The sequence below is a fragment of the Rhinolophus sinicus genome, linkage group LG05 (assembly GCF_036562045.2).
Source record: "Rhinolophus sinicus isolate RSC01 linkage group LG05, ASM3656204v1, whole genome shotgun sequence".
In the NCBI taxonomy this organism is placed as follows: Eukaryota; Metazoa; Chordata; class Mammalia; order Chiroptera; family Rhinolophidae; genus Rhinolophus; species Rhinolophus sinicus.
Window position 1 is genome coordinate 17,856,050 of NC_133755.1, and position 26,402 is coordinate 17,882,451.

A 26,402-nucleotide genomic window follows, 5' to 3' on the forward strand; every position below is an offset into this window, starting at 1 on the left:
AGGTCAGCTAGAAATTGGCTGGCGAGGCGGGCAGGGGCCCAGGCCCTAGTAGTTTCGTCTCAAGGGCTGCCTGGCCGGTCCTGACCCCTCCGTAGAGGGACGAGGAAATCACTCCTGACTCCAGGAGGGGGTGGGATGAGCGACGCCAGGCCAGCCTGTCAGCAGCCCTGGGAGTTACAATAGCTGGTCCCCCACTATCCGACAGCTTCGATCCTGCGGGGGACGCACACGCGCAGATCGGGGCTAGGTAGATGCTACCAATGAGGTCAAGCCTGGGGCCCAGGTACCCTGGGTAGCCCAGACAGGACAGCAGCAGAGAATAAAGGACACCATGGGCACGATTAGGTTTTGGCCTTTAGTCTGAAAAAGTGTTGATTGAAAGTGTACAACAGAGGAGCGGGTGCAAGCGGCCGGGGCCATGGAGCCGCCTATAAAAAAGAATGTCCTTAAATAAAGTTCACAGAGTAAAAACCAGAACCGCCAGTCCTTCCCTCCAACACAACAGAGCACAGGCACAGAACTGGTGATGAGCCCCAAGGAGCAAGGAGCAGGCTGGGGAGGACAGCAGAGGCTCCCGGGTTGCTGTGTGGAGGGAGCGCCCTCTGGAATGGGCTGAGTAAAGCCACCCAGCTCCACCCTGCACACCTCACAACCACTGCTAAGGCTAAAGGAAAAAGACAAAACTCAGTCTCAGGTCCGGAGGGCTCAGAAAACAGTCTAGGTGGGCAGGGGTCTGGAAGCTAGTCCCGCTTGGCCTTCTTCTTGCTGTCACTGTTGCCATTTTCTTCAGCGCCCTCAGTAGAAAGCACCTCCTCCAGTTTCCGCTTGCCAATCTCTGGCTGAAGCTCTGCTGTGTTTCGGGGCTTGAAGCAAATGATGATGCAGGTCATGTTGTCACACCCTGTACCGTCCCCAGAAGTGTCGGGTGCCAGGCACTGATCCAGCAGCTACAAAAGGGATGGGGTAGCACAGCTTCAGTGTTTGGATACCTTCTTGGAAACCTTAAGTCCCACTAGAGGGCTGGCCCTGCCAGACAGGGTGGCAAAAGGAGGGAAATCATCAACAAGTATCACCAAACAGCCGATTTGCTAGTCCATGAGGCATAAGGATAAGTCAGGGAAAAGAGGGAAAGTGGAACTTTCTAGTTAGGGCTTAGCATCTGTCACTAAAGAATGATACTCCCAGGCTCTGGTCTTACAGAAAACGTATGCTGTACAGACCAGACACTAACTCTCCTCCACCCTGGGACTCACCTCTTCCACAATGGATGACAATAACCGAAGCTCCCCATTTTCATCACGCTGGCTGATCTTTGATTGAATAAAGTCTATAACTTCCTGGCTGCTCATCACATTCCTGGAGTCAAAAAGCAAGAGTCAGAATACTCTCTAGTCCCGCCAAGGCAGAGTAAAGGAATGTAGCTAGAGGTGACAATCTGGGGCAATGTGAGCACCCACAGAGATTGTCTTCAGCTCTGCCTGAGGCTCGGGGGGCTTGACACCAAGCTGTCTTCCGAGGCTCTAATCCTAGAATAGCTTGAGAAAAGGTGCTGAATGTCACCATTAGAGGGCTGATAAAGCAAAAGCCAACTCAGAGCCCTATGCAGGAAGTAATGCTGAAAAAACAAGGGAATTTTAAGGCATGTGCCAGTGCTCACCAGATGCCATCACAGGCAATGACCATGAATTCGTGGTCGTCAGTGAGAGTCAGCACCTTGATGTCAGGAAGGGCTGAAATCATCTGTTCCTCGGGTGGCAAGTTCTTGTTTCTCTTATAGAAATGGTCTCCTGAAGTAAAGGAATAGTTGGTTGATGAGTAGTCTGGGTACTTCCCACAGACTTGTGTTTGAAGCCTTGCCATTCATTTCCATTCTTTACAAAGTTCCAGAATTGAATGGAACAGTTTTTCTAGTTTCAGCCCAGACTTTAGGTTGTTTAACCTTAAGTAAATCACTAACCTATCTTTTTCATCATCCAGAAATGACATCTATCTTACCTACCTTACAGAGACATTTAAGGACAGGGGTAGTAGATACAAAAGTCATCGGAAAGGTACAGGGCTATGAAGATTAAAGCTTGCTACTACATAATCTAGAACAGAGAAGAAGACCCAGAAGTCTTTCCCATAGTCTTGTGACCCTTACCAATGGCTCTGGAGAGGTTGAGGCCCCCGTTGACTCGCCCATCCATGGTGACCTTGCCACCAGCATTCTTGATGCGTGCTAGCTCTACTTCATCTTCTGGTTTATGGTCATAGGACATGTCTAAAGCTTTGCCAGCCTCAGACACCACACAGCGAGAGTCTCCTGCATTGGCTACAATCAACTGCTTCCCTCGTATCAGAGCCACCACTGCTGTCGTACCACTGTCAGAGCCAGGCTTAAGAGGAAGAAAGAGAGCATCATGGGAGTTTCCAGACACAAGCTCCTCATTAGTGCTCCCCTGACAATTCACCTATGCTTTCTCCTCTCACTAGGACCACCAAGAGAGCGTTAACAAACAGGAGGAGCACAGATTTTAATCTTTCCAAAGACTATACCGTGTTTTCCCGAAAATAAGACCTAGCCCGACAATCAGCTCTAATGTGTCTTTTGGAGCAAAAAGTAATATAAGACCCGATCTTCTAGTAATAGCATTAGAGCTGATTGTCTGGCTAGGTCTTATTTTCAGAGAAAAACAGTAGCATGCTCCCTCTCTTTTCTGAGACAATTCTACCCCAAAGACTTAGTTCCCCTTACAGAATAAATACCCCCCATGACCATGACTTCAGTACTAAGATAACAAGGGGAGCCCCCCCAAATTATAATCAGGGGGATTCACACCTGCCTCTTGGTTTTTCTAAACTCACTGTTCCCCTTCCCCACACACCTCCTCTTTGCCCTCCATCCCAGGCACCATCATCTCTTCCTCCTCTTCCTCGTCTTCTTCAGCCTCCTCGGTGTCATCCTCGTCTTCCTCATTCTCTGCCTCTTCACTGCTGTAGCCATCCTCTTCCTCACTGCATTCCTGCCAGAGGGATGAACCCAGGCCACTGAGACTGGGATGACCTACTGCCCTCCTCCCCTAACTCCTACTCAAAACCAAGAGGCCCTGACTGAACACAGGTCCTCAAAACACTGAAAGATGTACCTCTATGATCATGATGGAAAATTTGGGGGGAGAGGGCCAGGGTGGGGATAACTGATATCCCCAACTGGGCTCGGCAGTCACTAGCAGGAAGCCCTAGGGAAGGCCAGGGCTGTCAGCCAAAAGCACCTTCCAGGCAACGTGACCAGAACATAAGTTATTTAGAAAAGAAAATATCCTAATAACCAAAACCACCACCACCATCTTCTTATTCTCTCTCTAGGAGACACTCTGAAAGGCCAGAACTAGATCTATTTGTTAATGTATCAACAAAGGAAGAGGTAAGAGGGCTAATGGTACTTGTGTTGGTGGAGACAACGAATTCGAGAAAAGCTTAGAATATAGTGGATCTTGGGGGATGATGTCAAAATAGTAGAAGGAAAAGAGTCAAAGCTATGGACTGCCACCCAACAGCTCTCTGCAACTTCCGCATCTGTCTGCCCCCACAAGCCCTTACCTCGCTGTCTTCCTCTTCCTCCTCCGCCTCATCTGACTCATCCTCACTGTCCTCAAAGAACTTGGACTTAGCAACTCGAGGCAGCTTGTCAGAGGCTGAAGAGCAGGAAGGCCCAGCCTCACCCGTGGGAGTGCCAGGCTCACCACCTTGGCCTGCCTCTGTCCCACGTTCCGAGTTGGAGGAAAGGCCTGTGTGGGCCTTGGCTGTGGGGCCATTTTCCTCTGAAGATTCCCTAGATCGGTCCTCAGCTCCTGCCTCCCCATTGAGGCCCTGGGACCCTGGTTCCTCGCCTGTCCCAGGTCCAGCTTTGCTGTGGGGAGCACCCTTGTGACAGTTCTGCCCGTAGCGTGTCAGCAGCTCTTCAATAGTCATGGTGGCCTCTTCATGCAGCAGTGCGGCCTCCTCAGTGTCCACTGCAGGTGAGAGGCGAAATCAGCACCCCCATGCCAGGCTCCTCCGGGGATCAGTCCCGCTCACACCTCCACTGACCCTGCAGCCTGAGTTCCAACTTCTCCCACCATTTCCTACTCCCAAGGCTCCTCTCACTTATCAAGTCTCAGAAAAAGACCCTTTTGCTTCCTTCTCAAGTACCATCTGTCCCCATAGACTTCCTTTGGTTTGTCTTTCACCCGCTTCTTAGCCAAAGGAACACTAGTTACTATATTTTCCTTATTACCTCTCAATTTTTATTGGTAAGTTGGAAATGCTATTCTGGCTCAGGACCCAGGGAGCCATAATGCTAGTTCAGGGCTACAGCCCAGGCTTAATGACTAGCTGCTGGGGCTAATGACAGCTCTGGTCTTGAAAAAAAGGTCATGTAAACATTAGTAGGAACCAGAAAGACCCCATCACAATGACAAGAAAATAATGCATACAAAAATGCTTCCAACTATGGCACTAGGCACTCAACAAAGGTCGTCCTTCTCCTTTTCATAACCACCTGTAGTGCCGGAGAACAGGGTCCATTAATGTGAGGACTCGCCAGGTTCCCAGGAAGTCTTCCTCTCTTCTAATTTATATATAAATCAAATGTACTAAAGAATAGTCCTGGAAAATACTGAGTGCCTCTCAAACAAGGGATACCACACTCACCATCATCTTCATCAGCTACTTTTTCTTTTTCATCTTCATCCTCCGTGGGTCGCCCTGCAATCTGTGCCAGCTCCTTAATGACTTCCTCAGTGGTCAGTTTGGCATCGATAGCCAAGAAGGCATCTTCCAAAGCCTGAATATAAGCAAAGTAATATGAGGCAAGTGTAGGAAAAAAAACAGATATAGAATGAATTGGCTGTATACACTCCAGGTCACAGGATGGGATGCAACCTAGAGTGTCATCCGCCACACTAGGAGACACTCATATATATCAATAAAAACAGTTCAGAGACCTGGGAATAACAAGGCAGCTCTAAAAAGGCCAAAGTGGGAATAAGATCATTTTAGGCACAGACTCCTTTAGAAAGACAATGCAGTGAGAAGATAGGTGGCAACGAGAAAGAAAAAGCCAAGTATTGGAAAACAAGGGAAAGCTTATGGAAGTGAAGAATGAACATTGTGGAAAGACAGACCTTCTGTAGCTTCCCTTCTTTGTAGGCCTTCTGATCTTTGATGATATCAGGAAGATATTTGGCACAGTACAAGGCAACTTCCTCCCCTAGAAGAAAGGTAGGTCACCCAGAGCACTGCTTCCCACACATAAAAAGTGATATAATATCTATATGCCATACTGGAGTGAACTCTAAGGGTTGAGGAGATGAACACCTTAGCACAGCTGAAAACTATATGAAAGACAATGTTTGGGAAGTTCTGACTCAGAAAATAGACGTCACCATCACCACTCTCAGGGCTATATTACTATATATCTTGTCTTTTCTCACTTATATACTTAATTTTCAGTGAAAAGAAAGATAAATACTAATGTAGGAAGAGGCTTTCTTGGATTAAAACAAGGCATGGTCAGATTATGAATCAATACAATATCCTATTGGGAAGGAAGAATGGTAGAATAGAGAAAAACAGCACCAGGCAGGAAATGATACCTGAGGACCAGAACCTTGGAAAGAAAAGAACAAAAGACCTGGTTCTTGTCCTGTAAAGTCCAGAATTGGGGTGTTAGAATGTTACCAGTATAAGCTACTAAAGTTACCTCCATGTCCATCGTAGACAGAAAACATGGCTGTCTCACTGTCTAGCTCAGGAATACAGTTGTGAGCATCCTAGGAAAAAGAAGCACATAATTAGCATTTCTCAAGGTCAGAGGATATTCTTCCTTGTGCACCTCTGGTCACGAGGGTCATGTGCACACCTTAGTCTCACTAACCCTTCCCTAGCTGACCTACATGGCCTAGAAATAAGAAAGGAAGATGGAATGATAAACTAAGGAAAGAAGTACAGGGGAGGGAGAAAGGAAGGAGGGTAGAGGAGGGAAGGGAGGCTGGAAAAGGCAAGGCTGGAGGGAGAGACACGAATCAGGTCACTGCCTCTGCAGCCCAGCAGCCTCAGCCTAGGAGCCCTCAGTCCAGATGGCAGAATGTTTGGCTGCTGGAAATCTAGACCTGACCCTACCCTTTTGGACTTGTGGCAACTATGGGAAGAACCAGAATAAAGGATCTTTAAAGTCACTTCTAGACCCAGTCCATGAATCAGTGAACCTCAAGGAAGAAAATGTTAGAAAAGATGGCAAAATGAGACTGGAGGGCATTACCACCCTGGAAAGTTTCATCCTAATGCAACCTAAGTGAAAGTACTAGAAATATGTAGAGCTATGTACATTTACACTCTGTCCTTGCCCCCAAAACACTATCTATACAAATTATTTTCTTCTTCCCTCAAAATTTAACTCATACAAGAAGTTATCCTCAGGTTAGGTGGAGGACATATTTACAAAAGAGTGTCTTCCCAACAAATAACACTATTAAACTTAAACTACACTGTGCTTAGTACTTGTTAACTGGAATTTACAATGCCCTATATAATCAGCCTGTCCATCTCCTACCTCCAGCCGGAACTGAAATATCATTCAACTCTGATGGCACAGAACACCCGAAGAGAAGTTTGCAGTGGTCCTGCCACACCAACATTTCGGTTGGAAGTCTGGGCTTGATCAAATTCTTCTAATAACAAGACTCTACTCCCCAAAACTAGTATTCCAAGCTAAGCCATAGTTCAAACAAGACTGTCAGACCTTGATAAAAATGTGCCACAGCTTATTCTGCCCCATCATGGAAAACACAACCTTCCTTTCAGTTACTTTCTACAAACAAAAAGGATATAATCAACTATTTATTTACTTTGATTGATTATTCTTGTGTTAATAGTTCTCCTTTCTCTTCAGGCATTAGCATTTTAAAAGTTCTAACTGTATTAATACTTAGGAAATCTGAATGCAATGGTTCTTCTGTTATCCCTGAAATAAGAGTATACTTTCATTATACAAGTCGAGAAAATAAAAGTTTTGTATTCCCTCTGATTGTCTCCAGGACAAAGTGCCCTCAAGCTAATGGGCCGTCATGGATGGCCCCTGATGGCCTATCTAACTAAGGTCACTGCCACCTGCCTCTTAGCCTCGTCCCAAGGATCTGGAGAGCATCACAGACCAAAGGTCACCTCCCTCTTCCAACCACTCTGCCACCAGCAGTGATGGCCTCCTGTTCCCTCTAAGCTGGAGTTTATCTTACTGGGCCTTCCTCGCTTCTCACCACATCAGCACCTTGTTCTCTGCTTTTATGATTGGTTATTTCCCCAGCATCCACTCCCAGTAGTTCTCAGACTTTAATGTGCTTAAGAATTCATTTGTTCATTCACTCATTTGTTCATTCATTCATTCGTCAATCAAATATCTGAGTATCCATTATGTGCAGGATGAGTTCTGAGTGCTTAGGATAAATACTGGTAAATAAAATAAAGACCGGCATTTCATTAAAAACTCACACTCTAATGAGGGATATACACAATAAACACAATAAATAGGTAAATCATATAGAAAAAGTGGAACAAAGTAAGGAGGACTGGGCTGGATTACAGAAAAGCAGTGGGAGAAGTGCATCCGCATGGACCACAGGTAGTGCAGGCGTGCTAAACCCCTAAGAAACTGCACCTCAGTAGTCACTATCTAAGTCATGCTGTTTCTCATTGGCTTCAGCAGTAACAGTTGTGTCATATTAACACTGATTTTAATTGTGTCGATTTTGTAGTGTGGTTTGTTGGCATGGAATTTATGTCCAGTTTTATATTCGTACACATTTAAGTAACATTCAATTAAAATCGTTTTAATAAATTAGTACGTGAGTTCTACAAATATTGCTTTCCTTAAAAATATATATATATGCATGGAAGATCTCCAAGATATTTTGTTAAATAAAGAAAAGCAAGATGCAGAGTGATATATTTATATATTTGTCTAAGAAGAGGGAGCATAGGAACAGATATTTGTCTTTTCATACTACAAGGATACACCGAGAGTTAATAAAAGCAGTTAACCATGGGAGGGCATGAGGGTGCAGAGGGATGGAAGCGAGACTAAACCATGGAAATGTTTAGCTTTTCCAAAAGTAAATTAAATGTTTTTAAAATTTATTACTAAAATTTGTGAAACTGGTCCAACTAATTCCACTTTTTTGGTAGGGAAGGAGGACTGCTCCTCCTGTCTTCTTGTCCACTTCTTCCCAGTGGAACGAGACAATCCACTGGCCTTTCTCCGTCTGGCAATGCCACTCTAGATCACAGTTGTACCATCTCTTTTGAACCACACCTCTACGCAAACCATCTTTTTGACGTCCTCATCTGTTCCTCAGACAGCATGTGCTCTTGAAGCAGAAGATCTAGCCTCAGTGAACATATGAAAAAATGTTTAACTTCAATTGGAAGCAAAGAAATCATTAAAAACAAGAAAATATCCTTTTGTGCAAGTTAGGTTGAAAAAGATTAATATCCAGTGGTAGTAAGAGTGAAGTAAAAACACATTCTCATATCCTTACCATCAGGAATATAAATTAGTACAGCTTTCTTGGAGGGCAGTTTGGTAATATGAGCATGTATCAAAATTTAAAATGTGCATGCCCTTTGATCTAATAATTCAACTTCTAAAAGTTTATTTTATGGAAGTAATAAGAGTATAAAGATATATATATGTATAAAGATATATATGTGTATATATATACATATATACATACATATACAAATGCTCATTACAGCATTATTTATAACAGAACAATTAAAATTACAACCATCTAAATTTCCATGAATAGATTAGATTACAAATGGTACATCCCTCCTCCAGAATGGAACATATGAAGCTGTTAGAAATGATGAATATATGTTAATTTGGAAATGAGTTCACAATATATTAAGTGATAAAAAGGAAAAAAAAAAGTACCTGTATGTATACGCTAGAAGTCCAGAAGATCACTTATCAAACAGTAGAGAGTGAGATTTGGGTAATATTTTCTACATTTTAAAATTTTTATATAATAAGTCATATTGTTCCATTCTGAATAATAATGACAACAAAACAAACCTATGAATTAGCCTTGAGTTGCCAAGCTACCATGTACTTCATGATCTCTGGACAGCTATCCCTTTGTGTGCCTCAATTTGATCCTCCCTAACGTGGAATAACAACATCTACCTAACCCACATCACAGGAATATTGTGAAGATGATGCAAAACATATAAAAGTGCTTTGTAAACTGGATTTTAACACAGATATTCTGCTGAACTTTAGCACCTGACTCACAGTTTTCTTCTGTCCTTATTCTCAAAAAGGAATGCCCACCATAAAGATTCATCTCATGCCCTGAGGTCTCAGCTCCTAGAACTACTCCACGTTATCTTCTCCTCCACTTCTTGGGGAGGCTTTGAATCTAGATTATCACTTGGAACTGCTTTACCTTCTCCAAGCACTGCAATTTCTCCCTTTACATCTCTGCTCATAGACTCCCTACCTTTAGCCTTGCTTTCTTTCTTTCTGTCCCTTTCTGAGCCAGAGCCAAGTATTTCAACTGTCTCAGCAATCCAGAAAACCTCGTCCAACCTTGTATAACCCGACCAACTGCTTTCTTTACCCCTGAATCTGAGCCATTGGGTGTTGTAGTCATAAGATATCATGAAATCATGTTGACTGTGGTCACTACTTCCATTCAGCATTTTTTCCCTGTATTCTCCACTGACTCTTTTTTTTTTAACTTTTGATTATTTTAAGTGTGTTTTTCCAGGACCCATCAGTTCCAAGTCAAGTAATTGTTTCAATCTAGTTGTGGAGGACACAGCTCACACTGGCCCCTGTGGGGATCGAACCGGCAACCTTGTTGCTAAGAGCACCACCCTCTAACCAACTGAGCTAACCGGCCGCCTCTCCATCAACTCTTAAATACATTAACCACAGCCATTCACAAACCTTGCCCACACTGTTGAAGTTATCAGTGTTCTTTTCTTTTTACTCTTAGCAGATGAGCTAACCTCTTTCTTTACTTAGATCAAGGTCGTATTTCATGAACTACTTCATCTTCCCTATTCTACCTCAAAATTTCTCCGCAAAATTTATCTAATCTCCCCTTCCCTTCTGCCTCAAAAGTAGTATTTCTCCTCTCTTTCTAGATTAACATTTCCTCTTAAACCCCTTATCTTCAAACTCTTCTCCTTCAAGATCTTACTCAACCAAGCAAGCAATAACCTTAACAGCAACCCAAATAGCTATTTTACCCAAGCATTGGATATAATCCAATAGTACAAATCATGTCAGCTTTCTTGAAAGTACTCTTGGATCCTGTGAAAAACTGCAGTTCTATACCTCCAAATACCTATTTCTATTGGGTGTCCCTTCACTTCAAACTTAACATATGTAAAGAGGAACTCAGCAGTCTCCAAAAAATATCAGAGCTTCCCTACAGGTCTTATTCCTGTAGATGGAATTTTAACTCTCCCCAGCAACACCAATTACAGGTCCTCCTTGACTTCCTGGCTGTCTTCCATCATCCACACTGAGTCCTGCTGAGTTTTCCTCAGTGACTCTGTTCCTAGATTACGTTACTCTTAATAGTGTTTTAATTCCTCACCTATCTCTACTCTCTGGCCCTTGTAATCCAGCCTACATACACCTAGCTGCCAAATTAATCTTCCTAACATAACATTTTATTGCTAGAACCTTCAATGGAGTCTACTGCATATAAGGTTGACTCCATACAACTTAAACCAGCAATTTAAGGCACTCAATCACCATTCCTACCCATCTCTACAATCCAGTCTCTTAGTTCTCATAACCATTCCCCAAAAGAAACTACTCCACTCTTGACACTGACCACACCAGCCCAGTATACGTAGTAAACATGTTTGCCTCAGTCTTTCCTCCTATCCCTCCTTCTAATACTCTTTTTTCTCCCACTATCCTCCTCCTCATTTGTCTGTTATACTCTTTCCTTAAGGTCCAATTAGTCTCACCACCTCCAAGAGAGCTTTCTGAATCACACCAATACTGTATGACCATTCCCCCCCTCTAAACTTTTACTATTTATTGCCTCTACCAATAATTTGGCACTCAGTATATGCTATCTTGTATTGTTATCCAACATTCCACGGAGGAAAAGGAGTCCTAGGTCCAAAACTAGATTGTAAACCAACATGAAAGCAAAGACTGTTTTAAATTTCCTCATAGCTCGGGGGCCTAACATTATGTTCTGCAACACAGAAGGACTTCCATGTTTGCACATATGGTGAGTTCCCAGGTGGCCTCAGGACAAATACCTTAAGAATATCCCCCTTCTTCATTTCCTAACCCAAACCCACAGATTATATCATATCATAACACAATAACCACTGAGATGGTCTGGAAGAGATAACTCTGAATATGCAGGTCACCTGAGTCAGGGCTCTTAGGCCTTGCCTTACTAAATCATGTATCACACAGCCTCTTCCAAACAATCAATGGATCTATATTGATAAAGGCCTGGTTATCCTCCTGATGTCAATCTCCTAAGGTTATAAATATAGCCACAAACAAAATATACCTGTATTGTTGAATGAACCATCTGGATTTATGATATATAAATTTATCTACATCTTTACAAATCAAGATAAAAAATCTGAAGGTGATTGGGAAAGAAATTATGGTTTGGTATGACTGACTTTTTAAATGATATGCATGTATTACCACTGTGCTCTAGACTTAATGTTTTGTGTCCCCCTGAAATTCCTATGTTGAAATGTAATCCCCAATGTGATGGTATATGGACATGAAGCCTTTGGGAGGTCATGAGGTAAGAGCCCTCACGAATGAGACTAGTGCCCTTATAAAAGAGACCTCAGAGAACTCCCCTGCCTTACGAGGACACAGCTAGAAGACAGCTGTCTACGAACCAGGAAGTGGGCACTCACCAGATACCTTGATCTTGGACTTCCCATCACAGTCTCGAAGAGATATTTGGATACCCATGTTCATAGACACAAGGTAGAAACAACCCAACTGTCCACCAACAGATGAATGGATAAACAAAATGTGGTATATACCATATAACAGAATATTATTCTATTTTCTTAAAAAGGAAGGAAATTGTGACACGTGCTATAATATGGATGAACCTTGAAGACATTATGCTAGGTGGAATAAGCTAATCACAAAAAGATCTGTCTTTATATCAGGGGATTTTATATGGGTGATACGTTTCAACACATGAACTTTAGGGGGATGCAAAACATTCCATCTATAGCACAGTGGTAATACATGCACATAATTTTAAAAGTCAGTAATACGAAGATGTAATTTCCTTTCCAACCACTTAAGAGTAGTCAAATTCATAGAAAGTAGAATGGTGGTTGCCAGGGGCTGGGAGGAGGGGGAATAGGGAGTTACTGAACGGGTATAGTTGCAGTTTGCACGATGAAAAGCGTTCTGGAGACTGGTGTACAACAACATGCTTAACACTGCTGTACTGTACATTTAAAATGGTTACGGTGGGAAATTGTGTGTTATGTGTATTTTACCACAGTTGAAAATTTTATCTATCTATCCGTTTGTTTTTTAAAAACAACAACAGGGGCGGCCACTCGGCTCAATGGTTAGAGCGCAGTGCTCATGACACCAGGGTCGCCGGTTTGATTCCCACATGGGCCAGTGAGCTGCACCCTCCACAACAGACTGAAAACAATAACTTGACTTGGAGCTGAGCTATGCCCCCACAACTAGACTGAAAACGACTCGACATGGTGCTGATGGGTCCTGCAAAGACACACAGTTCCCCAATAAAAAAATTTTTTTAAATAAAATAAAAACAAGAAGAAAAACTTCCCACAAAGAAAAGCCTAGTCTCAGATGGCTTCACTGGTGAATTCTACCAAATATTTAAAGAATACTAATTCTTCATAAAGTCTTTCAAAATATAGAAGAGGAGGCAACACTTCCCAACTCATCTATGAGGCCAGTATTATCCAGATACCAAACCAGACAGATACAAGAAAACTACAGATTTAATAATATTAAAATAGTAACATTCCTCAATTGATCTACAGATTAGCACAATCCCTATCAAAATCCCAGGTGCCTTTTGTACAGAAATTGACAAGCTGACCCTAAAGTTCATATGGAAATGCAAGGGATTCAGAAAAGAAACAAGAAAAAGAACAAAGTTGGAAGCCACACTTCCTGGTTTGAAACTTACCACAAAGCTATAGTAACCAAGACAATGTGCTATTGGCATAACAATAGGTATCTAGACCAATGGAATGGATCTTCAACAATGATGTTAAGCTAATTCAATAAGGGAAAAGAATAGGCTTTCAACAAATGGTGCTGGGACTAGATAGATAGCCACATGCCAAAGTATGAATTTAGATCCTTTCTTTACACCACACACAAAAAACAACTCAACTCAAAATGGGTCACAGACCTAAATGTAAGAGCCAAAACTATAAAAATTTTGATACACTGGACTTCAAAATTAAAAACTTTTGTGATTCAAAGGACACCAACAAAGCAGAAGGCAGAGTGGGAGAAAATATTTACAAATCCTATGTGATAAGGGACTTGTAACCAGAATATTGAAAGAACTCTTACATCTTAGTAAAAAGAGAAAAAAAGACAACCCAATTAAAAATTGGCAAAGGATCTGAACAGACATTTCTCCAAAGTTATATAAATGGCCAACAAGCACAAGAAAAGATGCTCAAACATCATTAGCCATCAGGGAACTTCAATCAGAACTACAATGCGATACCATTTCTCCTACACTGACTAGGGTGCTACAAGAAAAAAAGACAGATAAGAATGAGTATAGGGAGGTTATGGAAAAACTGACACCCTCACATATTGCTGGTAGAAATGTAAAATGGTAAAACCACTTTGGAAAATAGGCAGTTCCTCAAAATGTTAAACATGAATTTATTACATGACCCAGCAATTCCGCTCCTAGGTATATACTCAAGAGAAATAAAAACTTATTTCCACAGAAAAGCTTCTACATGAATGTTCGTAGCATCATTATTCATAATAGCCAAATATGGAATTCTAAACATCCATCAACAGATGAATGGATAAACAAAATGGCCAGACAATGAAATATTCAGCCATAAAAATGAATGAAGTCCTGATAGACTGATGATACGACATGGATGACCCTTAATAATAGCATGTTTAGTAAAAGCCAGGCATAAAAGGTGACATATTTATGATTCCATTTATATGAAATGTTCAGATACCCAAATCCATAGAGACCTAATGTAAATTAGTGGTTGCCAGGGGTTAGAGGATGGGCGATAGGGAGTGACTTGGTAATGGCTACAAGGTTTCTTTTTGGGGTTATAAAAAATGTTCTAAAATTATTAGTGGTAACAGCTGTAGAACTCTGTGAATATATTAACCATTGAAAAGCACACTTTAAATGTATGTGGTATGTGAATTATATCTCAAAGTTGTTTAAAAAGTGGTCTATACATACATACATTTTTAAATACTATATATGATTAAAAGTTGATATACTCCATCTTTGAACTAGATGTAGAGGGAAACAGAAAAAAAAACTCCTCTGGAATCAGTAATGAGTCTGTAACGTGCCATTAAACATCAGTGATGCTTTAACTTCAGTTCTAAAGATTTGTGCTCCCCAGAAAGTATAATTTTAATAGAGGCTTAAAATGGGAAGAGACTTGATCAAGTCTGTTAAATTTCTATACTCAAAATCAAGTCCTTAACTCTCAAAGTGCAATTCCAAGATGATAACCCAACAGAGGATCAAGGGTGGAGAAGTAGTAGTATTAACAACTGCTAGAGGATTGGGCAAGAAATAATTTATGTAAAATATTCCTGAAATCTTGATGAATAAGTTCTGATTGCCCCTCAAGTCAGTAACTTAAGAACTTATAAAGGAATAGTATAGTAGAAATCAATTTCTCCATGGGCATAACTTTGATATCACTTTATACTAACCTTGAATTAGGTTAATGAAGAAGACGTACTGCATGTTAATCAAATGAAAAGAATGCCATTTTATATAAGTTGCTTAAATGTATCCTAGACAAAGGAATTCTGACCTGGTTCAGTAAGTAAAAAGTGCTTTAAGCTACAGAGACGAAACACTAATCTGAGGATCAGACATAAATGTTCTTCAGTCTCAGAAGCCCTCTCTCAAGTGGAACCCCACGGCATGCTTGAGAGGTAGCTCATTTTAGTTTTCCCCATTAATATAATGATTGAAACTGTCATGCAGCTATCTTAAGGATTTTCTGCTCAACATTATCCATATTCAATTCTAGGTGACCCTCAATGACCATTAATAACCCTGCTTTTATATGGCAGTGAACAGCTAGCCTACTCAAAATTATATTCTAGGTATTGATACTGCCTTTAAAAAAGGCAAACATAACTTACAGAATTAAAAAAAATAAATCCTAACTCCCCATAGAAAGCAATTTTGTCACTCCGGAGAACCTCACAACCAAAAACTACAAGTACCTTTGTACCTTTAAGACTGCATCAACTAGAACTGTTTTCAGATTGGACTTAATAGCCACCAAAACCACAGAGCCTTTCCATATATATTTCTCAGGCACCCTTCCGCAACCTACCTCATAGCCCCCAAAATACATACCTCAACCAGCTTGAGGGTCCCTCCAAACCATGAAGAAGGAGGAAGGGAAGGGAACATCAACTGTGGTATTTTGATTACCCCTCCTCAAAACACCCTGGTTCCACAGCAACAGGGGCTGGAGAGAGGCAGAAAGTATAAAATGCCAGCTGTTGATAGTTGACATCCGTGCCTCAAGAGAAGGGATAAAATAATACTCTCTAAAGCTGAATTTATGCGTCAGGATTTTAGCAACCTTTGTAATGTGTATTAGTGTAATAAACTTACCTCAACTCAATCATTAGGATCAAGCAAACAGGCTTAATTGGTGGAATTACACCCTAAAGGTTAAGAGGAACAGAAGTACACTTTGTGAAAAGGTAAGATTCACAGGTAAGAGTCTAGAAGTCATAGTTATTTTCTTGTCATTCCAAAGAAACTATCATATACATTGGGGAGAAGGGAAACAAAGCCAGAAGGAAAAGTATTGAGGAAGCAGACAAGCATCTCAAACAGGGCTTCAAGAGGATTTGATTAGGTATTTTTAACAATTCAAAGGTAAATTCAGAAACAACGTAAAAGGAAGATTTTAAAACCCTGAGTGGTTACCTCTCAGGAGGAACATTAGGATCTAAGGACTAGTCTAACAAGATCTCTAAAAATCAAACAGCCCCTGATGAAAGTCATTTTCTAATTACCAGAGGAGAAATAAAGGGAAATGCCCTGCAGAGAAGAAGCAAAGAGCACAGAATCACTAGGCAAATAACTTGGAAAACTGAATATCCAAGCAACTCAATTCATAAAGAAAACTAAAACAGAGTACTAAAGAAATGGAAAAACCACAGCAAAGAGGAAAATGGAAAATACAGAATGAGGAACCTGAAGGAAAAGCCTTACTGAGATGAAAGTCACCTCAAATCTTACATTAACAGAAAATACCATAGAAATAGAACCTCCAAACTACCAACTAACCCAAACCCCAGCCTTGCATAAATGTTTTCCTTTTCAAACTATATCCGGATATTTCTAACAGTCAATTACATTTACCAAGCACCCAGTAAGCTTGATACTGTGCACCAGTGAAATATGAACATTATACTTCAGGTTAACACAGATGACAAATGTTTAGTGTCTTGGAACAATTTCATCCTTGAAATTCTTTCCACTAAAGCACAAGTGTCCTAACCTTTCTCTGCCTCAACTTCTGAGTTGTAAAATGTAGGAGCCAAAATGAGATTAACTATAGGATCCCCTCCTATCTTGAAATTTATACCTAATGATAGAACTGTTTTTAAAGTCTGCTGTGGGTATAAAATTTGAGTACGAAACAAACCTTTAAGTTTACATACTGTCATTCCAGAGCTAACCACAGGGAGGAGAGAGGGATTTGAAGAAATTCCCAAGGGAGACAGTATTTGGCTGTTACCTGAAGCCCACCTATTAAGTGGATAAACCCTCAATCCCAGACATAATTAGAGCGTTTCCCTGGCCCCTCTGCTTAGATCAAACAATTCTCTTTACAAAAACACATCTTACACGTCTTTCTTCCTTTCCTTCCTACCATAGTTTTCCCTGTTCTCCTTTGTAGTTTCACATCCATTTTGCCCATAGTACTCCTTTTTATCCAGACTTTTCCCCTTTAACCAGTGACGTTTTCTAGAAAAGAAAATCAGTTCTCTGCAGGTTAAGACAAAAATATACTGATGAAATTATTGAAAAATCATGGAAACTATTAACAAGCACAGGCAAATGACAAATTACTGAGTAAGTTTTCGAAAAATCCCGACAATATATCAGGCATATTTAAAAAAACGAAAAAAAAAAACGGAGTACTACTGACTCGTTTCAAGTTTTCCAAAGGCTGTAAAAGGCCCTGATGAGAATCAAACGAGTGACAATTCTTGGAGGTCAGGTGGAACCTTCTGAAATTAACATGCGGTGCCCAGGGCCAGGCAACTAGGCGTTAAGAACTTGAAACAGGCTACGTGCCCCGGCTTTCTTTCACTGTCAAACTCCTCGCCCAACGAAGCCTCTCACGCATTTAATTTTTTTTTAATTTAAAGTACCGTCATTCACATCTATTCGCCTAATCCCTCGCAAAAGTAAATGAATAAATAGTCCCTCTTTTCATCTTTACTCCCACACAAAACGTCACACCGTTTATGAGCCTAGAGGGCTGTGTTGGCACGAGAGCGATGGCGCGAAGGCACGGGGAGAGGGCAGTCAGTGGGCGGAAGGTGCCTCTCCCCACATGGCCAAAACCTCGCCGCCAAGCTGGCCACAAGCATACGGTCCCCAAGCACCGGCAGCAACCTCTCGGCACCAGGCCCGGTCTTGGTGCCGCCTCCCCAAACTGCGGCTGAGGCCGCAGTCTCTCAATTTGGACCCTTCCCCAGGAATAACCCCATCCCCCCCGCTCCCTTTTTCCAACGGGTTCCCGCCCTACAGCGGCCAGCCTGTGGGCCCCTCCCGCCTCACCTCCATGGAGACACGCCAGCCTTGCATGGCGGAGAAGCCGTAGGGTAGCGGCAGGCGCGGTGCGCCAACCCCGTCCCCGGAGCACTTCACCGTGTTGGGCTGGGAAAGGTAGGCACCCATGGCGGCGGCTGGCCGGCGGCCTCAGGGCAGGTGAGCGGGCCGCGACCCGTGCCGGAGCCGGGAGCGCTGCGGTCGCGTGTGGCAGGAGCGGCTTCAGCGGCGCGGCGACGCAAGGTGCCGGTAAAAGGCGCGAGGCCGGCCAGGAGGCGGTAACGGGACTAGAAACGGAGACGGAGCGGAAGCGGAAACGGCGCCGCTCCAGACCCCGCCCGGCCGGCGCGGCGCGGCGCGGCACGGCGCTGCAGGCAGTCATTTCCTTAGCAACTCGCCCCGCCCGCGGGGACAACGGCCCGCCCAACCGTCGCTGCCGCGAGACGGGCGCGGCCACGCCCACCAACGGCCGCAGCCTGACTACCCCGGCCCCCAAGGCGGCTGGTCTTGCGTAGCTGTCTCCTGCTGTCCCCCGTGTTTGCTCCACTACCCTGGTCTCTCGCATGTTTGTGTGAAACTCTTTTGTTTGGGACCCGGCGCTTCCGGTCCATCTTCTAGTGTGTCAGACCTCCCCCCACACCCCGCCTCCACCGCACCCTCAGACTCCGCAAACCCCGGCCGATTCAGTTCAGTTAAAGTTGACTAGCTTTTCCAAGCGCACGAAGTACCTGGCCAGGCCTTATGAGGCCTGTACGAGGAGAATGTGGGAGAGTCTTTTCTGACAAAAGAGAAAACGACCTCTATGACAGCAGTCGAGTTAATGCAGTGCAGAAATGTTTGGCACATTTTATGCTAGATGGGAAGAAATCAAAGGCGAGGAGGACGCACTGTTGCTTGAATCCTCAGGAGCGCGTTATGCTGGGGGGAGAAAGGAATAACGTTAGGAGGTTGCAGGGGTGAGGAAAGACTGTAAAATGCATTGGGGAGGATTTTTCAGGAAAGTGATTGGCCTCGTTGGAAAGTGATTTTAAGTATTAGTATTAAATAAGGATAAAGATGGTAGTAAGTGGCAAGCAAGATGGGTGACTTGGACCTCACTGGTATCCTGGTATAGCATGTTAGGGCTGTTAGTCTAGTCTTTGTGTGCAGTATAGATGGGGGGGGGGGGACAGGCTCTGGAGAATAGTTGGTTAAAAGGCTCTTAAATCCAAGCATGAGGTGGGAAGGCTGAGACTAGGGTGGTGGCAATGGGAATAGAGATGAAGGAACAAATTAGACAATAAGAACTCTTAGCAATAGATTGGATTCAGGGGATGGAATGAAAAGGGAAAATTCTCCAAACTATAAACAGATTGATTCTTTTAAAATACGAAACTAATGGCTTCCTCCTGCTCTTCAAGAGACCTACTCCAAATTCCTTAACATAGTTTACCAGACCCTTCATGCTTGAACCGATTGTAGCATGTCTCTCCTGCTTTCCATTTCCACTACCACTCAGTGCTTCAGCAGTATGTCTTTGGGTTCCTCTAAAGCTGCGTTTTCTCTTCCCATGTGGTCACCCATGGAATAAACCTTCCCACCCCACCCCCACCCTTTTATCATCACTTCCTTCGGGAAGTCTACATTAGTTTGGGTCCCCACTTGTTTTTTTTCCTGATAGACTATAAATCTTTATGAAGGCAAAAACTCCATCAAATTTACTGTTGTAAACCCTGCCAGCATCCCTAGCATAATTCTTGTATGTGCTCAACAGTATTTAAATATTTATTGAATGAATGAATGAACACCAAGGTTTTGACCTTGAATGACAAAAACTGGTGGAGCCATTAACAAAATGGTGTGGTGGTGAGAGGGTACTAGTTTGGGGAGCGGAGGAGGGGGAAATGGTTTGTTCATTTTAAGGTGACAACTACATACACAAACATTGAAAATATTGGATTGAAGTTAGACTATATGGGTAGAAGAAAATGTTAATTAGGCCTGTAGGTCATCATGAACCTGGATGGGATTTCTGACAAAGGCAGTGTAAAAAGAACATAAGCCTCTTGTCTTTTTAAATTTTTTTAAGAATGAAAAAAGCATGAGTTTTGACATAATATTACCTACGTGGTCTTTCACAAGTGACATATTCTCTCTCAGGCTCAGTTACTCATCTATAAAACAGACATACAATACGTACTTTTCCAGATTGCTTTGGGGATAAGAGAAGCTGAATATAAATTGCCAAGTTTGCATAAATGTTATATTGTTAGTCAACCAAAAGACTACCATTGGTTAAGTATCCATAAACACATGCTAAATAAGGGATGGAAATAACATTAAATTATTCAATGATGTTCACAAAAAATAGATTGCCTGAAACAAAATGGAAGACAAATAGACAAAGAAAAAGGTGGAAAAGAAAATATGACTCAAGGAAAAAGTGAGGCATTGGGAGAGCAATGGTGTGTCAGAGAGGGGAAATGGAGATACTAAGGGGGCTCATGAAAACAGGTGGGAAAAGAGACAAAGAATATGAAGATTATCCTCTCTCCACTCCATCCCCACTTCCCCCCAAACCACTACAGTATACTTCCAAGAACACAAACAAAGGTTTCATGCTTTGATAGAAAAAAAAATGTTTTTAATGAAATAAAAACCCAAAACATTGTATTCTCAGATTGGTATTCCTGAGTCTGTCTTTAAACTATGCGTTTCAAAAATCTGCCTAATCGAACACAGTAACAAAAGCGGCTCCTGAAAATCTATGTTAGGGGCTGGACTGAATGAAAAAAAAAGGGGTCTCTAAAATATATACCAAGTTCATTCTACAACAAGGGATAAAGGTATGGGATTGGTTTGTTGTGGATAGAAAATAACAAATTCTAAGCATCTGGTAATTCTTACACATATTCACAATTATATATCCCAGTATCACCTTTGCTTTATTTTTTAAAGAAATCACTAGATTGATTATATTTTCTTGTCTCTCAAATTGGTCAAACATCAAAGATAAATTGAAAATATGAGGCATTTTTAAAATCTCTTTTGTCTGTTTCTATTAGCTTCTCATGAGCCTCTTTCCAGTTACCTCTCAAAACGGAAAGGAGAAAAGAGGAGGAGGTGATTTAAGCCTGTGTTTTTCAAATATGAGAAATTGTGAACCACTAAGACATATTTCTATAGATTCCAAGGAATTCAAGGGATCCCAGGCCAGGCAACACTGCCTTAAAAGTTGAATGCTAACTTCAGAGTATCATGTGACACCAATTCAACTGTAAACTTAAACACAAGATCATTCAAAAATATAAAGTGTTCATTCAGATGATCCAAAATATGCTAATATGCTTATATTATAAAACTTAAAGCACAAAGTTTTAAAATTCTCACGGAAGACTCATAGCGCCTTGGAAATACAAGACTCCCAGCGGGTAACAGACCACAGATTGAAAAACCCGACTTGCATATGGAGGATGTTAAGTGAGGAGGGAATGAGAAAAGAGAATTTGGGAAGTAGGTTCTCTAGACTCCCCCCTGCCCCAGGCTTTTCTTGAGGTTCCTAAATCTGATTTTGACCCTTCATGTAAACTTCCTTCACATCCTGTTTCTGATGACATTGTATTAGTTATAAAATATTACCTTTGGAAGCTCAGCAGTTTTGATACTATATTCTTTCCTGTGTGTGATTAAATGTGAAAGATTGGTTCAAGGAAGGAAAAAAAAGTATGGGGGGGTAAGATTTAGGGCTTAAGAAAGAAAAAATACAGATATTTTAAGTTACTAGTAAAGAGAGGGGAAAGAGTCCATTTCTGAGGTTCTAGCCTAGGCCAGACTCCTCTTTGTAGTCATAAATTTTAAAGGGTGCCCAATAAATAAAACTTTTATATTGCAGTCTTATATTTCTAGAAGGTAAGACATAAATTCATTTGGAAGCAATCTACCTTTTCTCAGGGACATCATTAGCATGGGTCCTCTATACATACATAAAGATAATTGTGGAATGACCATTAACCAAAATTCAGATGTTTCAGACTGAGATCCTGGGGTTAATTTATTTATTACTAATATAAATTATGTCCTTCGCAAGACGGTGCCCTTCCAGGGAGAGAGAGAGATCACTTCTTTCCCCTAAATAAGAATATGAACTGGATGTCTCTTAAAATCCTTGTTTGTTTTCAGGAAACTTATGTATGTTTTTATCTGTTTGCTCACAGGTGATCACAAAACTGGAGCCATCCTGAAGAGGATGCCAATGGTTCCTTCGTACCTCACATAAGAGAACTGGCCTGAACCACTGGTATCTCACAAGTGGTGTTATGTAAAGCCAAATTATCCCAAGTCTGGAAAGTGTCAATGACTCCTGGGATTGCATTAACCAGGCCAAGGTGGAGGTGAGTTTTTCCCCCTAAGGAAAAGATAATCAATTCTTCAGTGAGACATTCTAGAGTGGAAAGAAGCAGGCCTTGAACTGAAAAAGAAAGACTTTCTTTTGGACCCATGCCTATTGCTGGCATTAGGATTTCAAGATGTGACAGTCTGGAGAGTCCTGGGGGTGAGGGGGCGGGGAATGGGCAGGTTGAGTTGGCTCTGCCTTATCAGGAATCTGAAGAATAGCCACTTCTAGTGGCAATAGTGGACTACTCTTTGTTTTTATGTCTGTGCCTCTGTATCTTGTTAAATAGCCTGGACTGAGCTGAGCTTTGGGGAATAAAGTGAGGAGATCTTTATGCATTGGGATGGGGGCCGTGTGCAGAGCCTGGAGGAGAGCTGGCAAAGTTCAAGAGCAGCAGTGGTTTGGAACAAGGACCCCTGCAAAAGCAGTAGTAATTTCCAGGGAAGATATGTGGCTCACTTAACCATTCCTTAGGGATTCCTCAAAATCTTTTGGTAAGACAATTCCTTTGCCATACTGGTTGCTGAGAACTGAGGACACACAGTTGAGCCTGACAGATTGGTCTAAGAAAACCATGGTGTTAGAAAAATCCTGCTGCTTCTTGTAGTCAACACAAGGGCAAAATTCTTAACTGAGGCTCATGTCCAAAGTAACAAATGACCTCACATTTGTAATTACTTGGCTCTACAATTTGCTAGGGACTAAAGAACAAACAGCATTAAAAGGAAATCTGCCATCTGGAATCCTGCTACCCTGTCCGCCAAAATGGCTTTTCCTCCACTGGAAAATTGTTCCGTCTACTCCTCTCAAATGGTTCTTTCCTCGACCTTGATAGGATCCTCATGTGTATGTTTTAGCTCAGTACTCAGCCAAAATCTTGAGAGGATCTTTCTGCAGAGCTCTGTAGTTCTGTCTGTGTGTAGCTCCATTCTTTCCGGTACTCTGCCCTTGGCCTCCCTGAACTCCAAGCTCTGTCTTCTCCCTGCAGTGTGATGGTCAGGCTCTGTTTGGGTTTCCTCTCTCTACAAAGTGGCCTGAAAACTCTTTCTAGGCAGAAGCTGAGGTCCTCTTAGGATTCACTTCATTTGTTTCTCTTCTCTCAGGGATCACTATCCTGTGTTGCCTGTTATCCAATGTCTGAAAACGATTGCTTCATAGATTTTGTCCAGGTTTCTAGATGATTAAGGCAGGAGGATAAATTTGGCCCCTGTTATACCATGATGGTCAGAAGTGGAAGTTTTCCCAATTTTATAAATTGTTATTTATAAATAGGTCTTTCAGTGAGATTGTATGGGTGTTTTCTTAAATCTCTTAATTGTTTCTGCTATATCAAAATGTATTTTGACCTCAATCTTGAATTCTAAGTTCACAGGGAAGTCTTTTATCAGTCTGACTGTTGTTTCATAGGTAATCTGGGTTTTTTTCTCTCCTATTTCTGGTATCTTTTATTTCTCTTTATCTTTGATGTTGTGCAATTATCTCTATGATGTGCCTGTGTTTATTTTATTAGTACTAAAAGATTATTTTTTAAATTTGAGGACTGATGTCTTTCATCAATACTTCAAAATTTATCACTTATATTTTCAAACACTGTTTTACCATCATTCTCTTTATTTTCTTCTAGAACTCTCATTATATATGTTGGGGTTCTCGATCTATCCTCCCTCTCTCTTAACTATATAATATGTGTGTGTGTGTGTGTGTGTGTGTGTGTGTATCCTCGTGTTTCTGTGCTGTGTTCTGGGTGAATTGATTTATTCTCTCTTCAGTTATACCCAATTTAGAGCTCTCATTAACTTTTTATTTTCACTATTTTGTTTCTCTTAGTCCCAAACAAATCAGGCAAGGAGTTCCTTTACTTGTATTCGGAGAGGGCTTTGTCACTCTCTGCCCAAGCTTGCTCCAAAAATAAAAAGTGCCCTTATCAGATTCTCTCTCTAGTTTTCTCATTTACTCTCTCAAGAATGTTCTCCCTGGAGAGTCTCTTCTCTCCCAGATGTAAGAAACCTTGTAAAAACAAAGATTAAATTTCAAACTGAAAAGCCAGATGTGAGGTAAAGGGAAGAAAAATAACACCTATGTTGGAAATCTTCAACTCTCCCTGTGTTAAAAAGTGAGGCATATGTCACAAAACTTGGAGTGGAAAATCATAGGATTTATGGTCCAATTTCCTATCTTCTGAGACTGGAGAGTCAGAGAAAAGGAGAGTTCAGTCTTCTCTGAACTGTTCTTCCAGCCCTTCACTGCTAGTTGATTTCCTATTCATCCTTTGACACCCAGGTCAAACAGGCACCAGCCTTGTTGCCTGTGAGACCCTATGAATTAGTTTCCTATAGCTGCTGTAACAAATTACCATAAGTTTGGTGGCTTAAAACACCACAGATTTATTCTCTTACAGTTCTGGAGGCCAGATGAAATCAGTTTCACTGGTATAAAGTGAAGGTGTCAGCAGTCCTGGTTCCTTCTGGGGGCTCTAGGGAAGAATCCATTTTCTTGCCTTTTCTAGCTTCTGGAGGTTGCCTGAATTCCTTGGCATCACTCCAACCTCTTGCTTCCGTGGTTACATTTCTTCCCTTTTGTACTTAAATCTCCTACCCCCCTTTATTTAGGGGAATTTGATTACACTTAGGGCCTATCCTGATAATCCAGGATAATCTCCCCATGTCAAAAAAAAATTTTTTTTAAATTAAAGTTTATTTGGGTGACAATTGTTAGTAAAGTTACATAGATTCAGGTGTACAGTTCTGTATTACATCATCTTTATATCACATTGTGTATTCACCACCCAAAGTCAGTTCTCTTTCCATCACCATATGTTGGATTCAAAATCTTTAATTTAATCACATCTGCAAAGTTCCTTTTGCCATATGAGGTAACATTCACAAATTCCAGAGATTAGGATGTGGATATCTTTGGGGTCCATTATTCAGCCTACCACATCTTCTAGGTATCTTTCATCTATGAAGTTAATCATGGCCTTCTCGATTCAGCCTATGGAACTGTATACATATTTCTGTTGCACTTGTTAAGTATTGTAATTTTTTTCTTTACCCAGAGATTGCCCCAAATACCTATGAACTCTTTGATGACAGGAACTTTGTCTTATTCGTTTGTGACCCTACTGCCTAACCTGGTGCCTGGCACATAAATATTTGTTTAATTAAATTGAGTTCTGCTCTCTGATACAAGCCTGGTAGTACAGCTGTGGGCTGTGGAATAATGGAGTCTTAGACTACTAGTGCTAAAAGGGATCTTCTAAGCCTTTCCCTACAGTCTGAACTGTTTTTACAGGAAAGAACTTTGGATTTAGGAAAGTTGTCTTTATTCCTACAACAAAGGTAAATTAAGCATGTGAAAACAAACAGAAAGGGTTTATATTAGGGGTTTTTAGCCCAGGAAAAGCTGTAGAATGACCTGATAATTATTTTAAACTCACAACATCCCTGTGAGATAAGACAGGTATTACCTTTATGCTGGTAAAATACAGAGCAAAATAAATAATAAATTTGATTTGAACATAATTGAATACAATTGTGAAAATCAAATAATTTCAGGTGAAGTCTTAATTTAGATAGGCTGTTTGTTTATTTATTCCCCAGTGCCCCCATTTATCTATTATGTTTATCTTAGAAGTTGACCCAACTTCTTATGACAGAGGTATAGAGTTAAATAATGTATCCATTTCATAACTTAAATAATGAAGCTCAGAGGCTTAAGTTATGAAGCAATGTTCCCAAGGAATCTTTCCCAGACAGAGATAAGGCATAAGCTAGGGTGATGGTTACCACCCTTCAGGCTAATGACAGGCTAGATTACCTGCATCAGAATCACCTGGAAAGATTGTTAGACATACAGATACCCAAGACCTCCCTGTTCCCCAGGTTCAGATTTGGTTGATCCAGGCATGGTCCTGGGAATTTGTATGTTTTAAGCAC

At 41.5% G+C, this 26,402-nt stretch overlaps 1 protein-coding gene across 1 annotated transcript; it reads right to left on the reverse strand.

The window, feature by feature from the left end:
* Window positions 1-336: 336 nt before the first annotated feature.
* Window positions 337-18,429, reverse strand: PPM1G (protein phosphatase, Mg2+/Mn2+ dependent 1G). Its single transcript, XM_019735379.2, has 10 exons — window positions 18,105-18,429; window positions 5,726-5,795; window positions 5,148-5,233; window positions 4,675-4,807; window positions 3,583-3,995; window positions 2,868-3,005; window positions 2,144-2,378; window positions 1,658-1,787; window positions 1,254-1,356; window positions 337-947 (listed from the first exon to the last, which is right to left on the reverse strand). The coding sequence occupies exons 1-10, from the start codon at window positions 18,222-18,224 to the stop codon at window positions 741-743; spliced, it is 1,635 nt and encodes a 544-aa protein (XP_019590938.2). The 5' UTR covers window positions 18,225-18,429; the 3' UTR covers window positions 337-740.
* Between the last annotated feature and the right edge of the window lie 7,973 nt (window positions 18,430-26,402).

Coding starts and splice junctions, on each gene's coding strand:
- PPM1G (XM_019735379.2), bottom strand. CDS start 18,224: ATGGGTGCCTACCTTTCCCAGCCCAACACGGTGAAGTGCTCCGGGGAC. Junction 4,808..5,147: donor AAGAAGGGAAGCTACAGAAG/GTCTGTCTTTCC, acceptor GCTTATATTCAG/GCTTTGGAAGATGCCTTCTT. Junction 3,996..4,674: donor AGTAGCTGATGAAGATGATG/GTGAGTGTGGTA, acceptor TCTCACCTGCAG/TGGACACTGAGGAGGCCGCA.